At 39.1% G+C, this 4,995-nt stretch overlaps 1 protein-coding gene across 1 annotated transcript; it reads left to right on the top strand.

The window, feature by feature from the left end:
- The first annotated feature begins 3,271 nt into the window (after positions 1–3,271).
- On the top strand, positions 3,272–3,925 carry LOC102872224 (60S ribosomal protein L10a-like). The gene is made up of 2 exons (XM_006895722.1): positions 3,272–3,463; positions 3,578–3,925. The coding sequence occupies exons 1-2, from the start codon at positions 3,272–3,274 to the stop codon at positions 3,923–3,925; spliced, it is 540 nt and encodes a 179-aa protein (XP_006895784.1).
- Positions 3,926–4,995: the final 1,070 nt, after the last annotated feature.

The following is a 4,995-nucleotide window of genomic DNA, read 5'->3' as shown; positions in this document are numbered from 1 at the left end:
TCGAATGTCTATGCTGAACAAATTATCCACAAAGATAGACTGTATGAAAAGGAATGCATCAGGATTGGAGGAAAACTCATTAACAACCTGTAATATGCAGATGACACAACCTTGTTTGCTGAAAGCAAAATAGACTTGAAGCACTTACTGATGAAGGACAAAGCCTACATACATCCTTCACTAAGGATTATACTTCAACATAAGCAAAATACAAATTCTCATAACTGGACCAATAAACAATAGCATGGTAAATGGAGGAAAGCTTGAAGCTTTCAAAGGTTTACTTTTACTTGGGTACATATTTAACACTCATAGAGGCAGCAGTCAAGAAATTAATAGGTGTTTTGCACTGAACAAATTTTCTCAAAGGATTCCCTTGAAGGGGAAAAAACAATGATGGTGTTTTTTAGGGGTAAGGTGCACTTAACCCAAGTCATGGTATTTTCAGTTGACTTGTATACATGTTATAGCTAGACAATGAGTCAAGAACACTAAAGAAGAATTTATGTCTTTGAATTATAATATTGGTGAAAAATACTAAATAGGCTTTGGGCTACAAGAAGAATGAACCAGTATCTCTTAGAAGAAGGACAGCCAGAATTTTCTTTGTAAGTGACGTTGGCAAGCCTTTGTCTCATGTATTTTAGTCATATTGTCAAAAAGGACTAGTCTCTGGGAAAGACATAATGTTCTTAAAGCAGGCTTTTAAAGTAAAGCTGCAGTGTAAAAGAAGTATACTTTCAATGAAATAAATAGTAACTACAATAATGAGTTTAACATAGACAATTATTTTGTGGATAATACAGGCTTTCTATGAGCCAGAACTAACTTGACAGCCCCTAAAAACAACAGCATACTCTCTGAAACTATAAAAAGAAATAAATTAATCAATATCTGTCTACTAAGTATATTCTTTTCTGGTACTTTTTCACAGCAAGCAGTACTAAATTACTAAAGCAGAACTTGGTACTGAAATAGTGGGATGCTGCACTAACAAATACCTATAATGTAAGAAGGAGTTTTAGAATTGAGGAATGTTTTAGAATTGAGGACTTTTAACATGCTTAATAGGGAGCACTTGCTATACATCTGAGAGCTGAACAATGAATAAGGATGACAGAAGAATGCACGCCTTTGAGTTGTGGTGTTGGAGAAGAACACTGACTATCCCATGACAGAAAGTACAAACACATATGTCTCAGAGAAAGTACAGCCGGAGTGCTCCTTAGAGACGCTAAGAGATGGCGAAGCTTTACCTCACATACTTTGGGTATGCGGTTAGGAGAGGCCCTTGGAAAGGGACATCATGCTTAGAAAGGTGGAGCGTCAGTGAAAGAGAGGAAGCCCCTCAATGAGATAGATTGACACAGTGACTGCAGCAATGGACTTTAGTCTATCAGAGTTGATGAGGACAGAATAGGATAGGACAGGGCTCAGGTCTGCTGTTCATAAGTAACTGTGAGTCACACACAACTCGAAGGCACCTAACTTTAGGGAGGCCTGGTGGTGGAGCCCATAGTACGCTATGCTGCTAACTCAAAGACCATTCCTCTTTGGTGATTCGAAACCTCCAACCATTCTGTAGGAAAAAGATAGGCAATCTCTGCCCATGACATTCACAGCTTCAAAAGCTGAATGGATGATCAACTATGAGTTGGTTCTGATACAATATCACTGAGTTTATTACTTTTTTAAGAGCAAAAACTTGAAGAGACTATAGAATTATGATTATCAAAAGTGATTTTTATGAAGGCTCTAAAGGAAATGAGACCTAAAGAGAAGTTTCTCTCATCTAAGGAAAAACGTTTGATATAAACAAAAGAATGAAGCTAGAAATCTGGACATCAAATGTGCTTCTGGTGAGATGGTAAAAGAAAATGAAGAATATACAATTGGACAATGAAAGGAAGGCAATGCTTATTGTGCAGTGGGAAAGAATTGCCTTGATTATTTTCAAATATTTGGTAAAAGACTTTTTTTTAACTGACAATTTAGATTTTATTATAATTCTTTAAATTTTATTCTAAGTATTCTCTAAACAATTTTTTTTTGTAAGACTTTTTAAGAGATGAACTTGTGTCACTATCTGAAGAGATTTCTAAGCAAGATTTTAAAGGGATCATGTGGGGGTTTTTGCTACTTACAGTGAAAGAGGGAGCTCTGGTGGCCTAGTGGCCAGAAGCTGCACTGCAATATCAAAGACATGTGGTTTGAATCCACCAGCTGCTCACTGGGAGAATGATAGGTAATCTCCACCTGAGCAATTTACTGCCTCTGATCCGTTCCAACTCAACAACAACACAGCATCATAGTAAAATGCAAGGGGAAAGAAACAGACTTAGGAATGAACTGTGCAAAATAAAAAAAAAAGAAGATTTTAGAAAACTCTGTTGTACAAACTAAAGACATATAACTGAGAATCTTTACCAAGGATGTGTCAAAGATATCCTGTGAGTCATGAATCTAACCAACTACTGCAGAGGGAAACTCGTTAGCTTAGATTAAGTGGGCAGAGGAAGAGTAAAAGGAAAGACTAATGTTAGACTCCTGGAATTCTACAGAAAATTCTACAAAAAAGAAAAGTCACCTCCACAGAGCAACTCAGAGGATCAGCAGAACAATAAAGAAAGCATGGGAAGCAGAGCCTTCTGGGTTTCAAAGGATGAGGTCACCATCCCCAGATCTTAAAAGGTGGGGCCACATTTCAGAGTTTAATTTGTACCAACTCTCTTCTGGATGATAGAACTTTCTTAAGGTGTTCCAGAAAGGTGGAGCTGACAGTCAAAGAAAAGAAGACATGGGACTTCATGAAGATTAAATTCCTGTACACATAAAAAACTTTTTCCAGCAGGATTAAAACAAAACCTACTGACTGGGAAAAAAACATTTGGCAATACATGTCAGACAAGGGTACCGAACAAAACTTTATAAAGTACTACAGGACTTCCCAAAGAAAAAGACCAATAACCCAATTACAAAATGAACAAAAGACATGGAAAGACTTTTCAAAGAAGAAGACATTCAAGTGGCCAATAGACAGACACATGAAGAAATTTCAAAATCACAGGCAGTAGGAGATGCAAATCAAAACCACAGTGAGATACCATCTCATCCCGGTAGCAGTGGCAATAAATGTTGGAGAGGATGCAGAGAAATAGGAACTCTCATACACTGTTGGTGGGATTGTAAAATGGAACAATCACTCTGGAAGGCAGTTTGACATTGCTAGAAATATACCCCCTCTTTTCTGGTTGCTGCGGTGCTAGGAACCATGAGGAGCAAAGTCTCTCATGACACCCTCTACGAGGTGGTGCAGGAAGTCCTGCATGGAAACCAGCGCACACGCAGAAAGTTTTTGGAGACGGTAGAACTGCAGATCAGGTTGAAGAACTGTGACCCTCGGAAGGACAAGCGCTTCTCGGGGACCCTCAGGCTTAAGTCCACCCCACGCCCCAAGTTCTCAGTGTGTGTTCTTGGGGATCAGCAGCACTGTGATGAAGCTAAGGCTGTGGATATCACCCACATGGGCATCGAAGCACTGAAATAACTCAACAAGAATAAGAAACTGGTCAAAAAGCTGGCCCAGAAGTATGATGCCTTTTTGGCCTCTGAATCCCTGATCAAGCAGATCCCGAGAATTCTAGGTCCAGGGCTAAATAAGGCTGGCAATTTCCCTTCTCTGCTGATCTGCGATGAGAACGTGGTGGCAAAAGTAGACGGGGTGAAGTCCACCATCAAATTCCAGATGAAAAATGTCCCGTGTCTGGCAGTGGCTGTTGGCCATGTGAAGATGACAGATGATGAACTTGTTTATAACATCTACCTGGCTGTCAACTTTCTGGTTTCACTGCTAAAGAAGAAATGGCAGAATGTTCGAGCTTTGTACATCAAGAGCACCATGGGCAAGCCCCAGCATCTGTACTAAGATACAGCTCAATAAATCTTACTGTTAATGGAAGAAAGAAAGAAAGAAAGAAAGAAAGAAAGAAAGAAAGAAAGAAAGAAAGAAAGAAAGAAAGAAAGAAAGAAAGGAAGGAAGGAAGGAAGGAAGGAAGAAAGGAAGGAAGGAAGGAAGGAAGGAAGGAAGGAAGGAAGGAAGGGAGGGAAAGAAAGAAACCCTGAGGAAATTAAAACTAAGAGAGAAATGGAAATTTGTACAGCAATGTTCATAGTAGCATTATTCACAATCACAAGAACATGGAAAAGAGCCCAAATGTCCATCAACAAACAAATGGATTGAGAAAGTATGGAACATCCACTTCATGGAATATGATGCAGCACTCAGGAACAACAATTTCGAAAATTACTACATAACTTGGGAGAAACTAGAAAGAATTATGCTGAGTGAACTAAGTCTCTCAAAAAAAAATACTGCATAAAACTATTATTGCAGAAATAGAAAGATAATTAGTAAAACATGTCTGAGAATCCCAGAGGGGTAGCAGAGGTGTGAGGATGGGTGGGGCGGGGAATCATATGGTCACACAATTTTGTAGGCAGAGAGAGGAGGAGTAAAGGAAATGGGAAAGGTCTGGTGGGAATCTGGAATGATGGAAATAGTGGGCATAGTTGAGTGGTGATTCATTTTATAAAACATAATGAATGGAGGGGGTATCCCATAATTATTGTATAAAACACAATGTGAATGAAGGATAATGTGACAATATTAACTTGGTAAGCATATGATATAAAATAATTTTTAAAAGTTGCCAAAGAAATGAGCAAAGAAAAAAAAATGCTAAAGAGACAAAGACGCCATGCCCAAGAAGCCAAAGACCAGGGCCTGAAAGTATTGAGGGGATAAAGTAGACAGTTACATGGACTAGGAGAATGGGACGTCCAAAGCTGAAGAAGGAAGAGAAAACTGAAGCCCAGAACCCAGGGGCCTCCATCCAGATTCCAGAAGTGTGACCAATGCCTAGGTGGGCAGGTAGGGCCATTGCCCACACAGTTACAGAGACTAGGGAATTAATTTCAACACTTGAAAGCTAATAT

The sequence above is a fragment of the Elephantulus edwardii genome, unplaced genomic scaffold (genome assembly GCF_000299155.1).
Source record: "Elephantulus edwardii isolate Elephantulus edwardi_28Jun2011 unplaced genomic scaffold, EleEdw1.0 scaffold00174, whole genome shotgun sequence".
NCBI classification, from domain to species: Eukaryota; Metazoa; Chordata; class Mammalia; order Macroscelidea; family Macroscelididae; genus Elephantulus; species Elephantulus edwardii.
The sequence above is the reverse complement of the archived record's forward strand: the minus strand, read 5'-3'. Positions and strand labels throughout refer to the sequence as shown.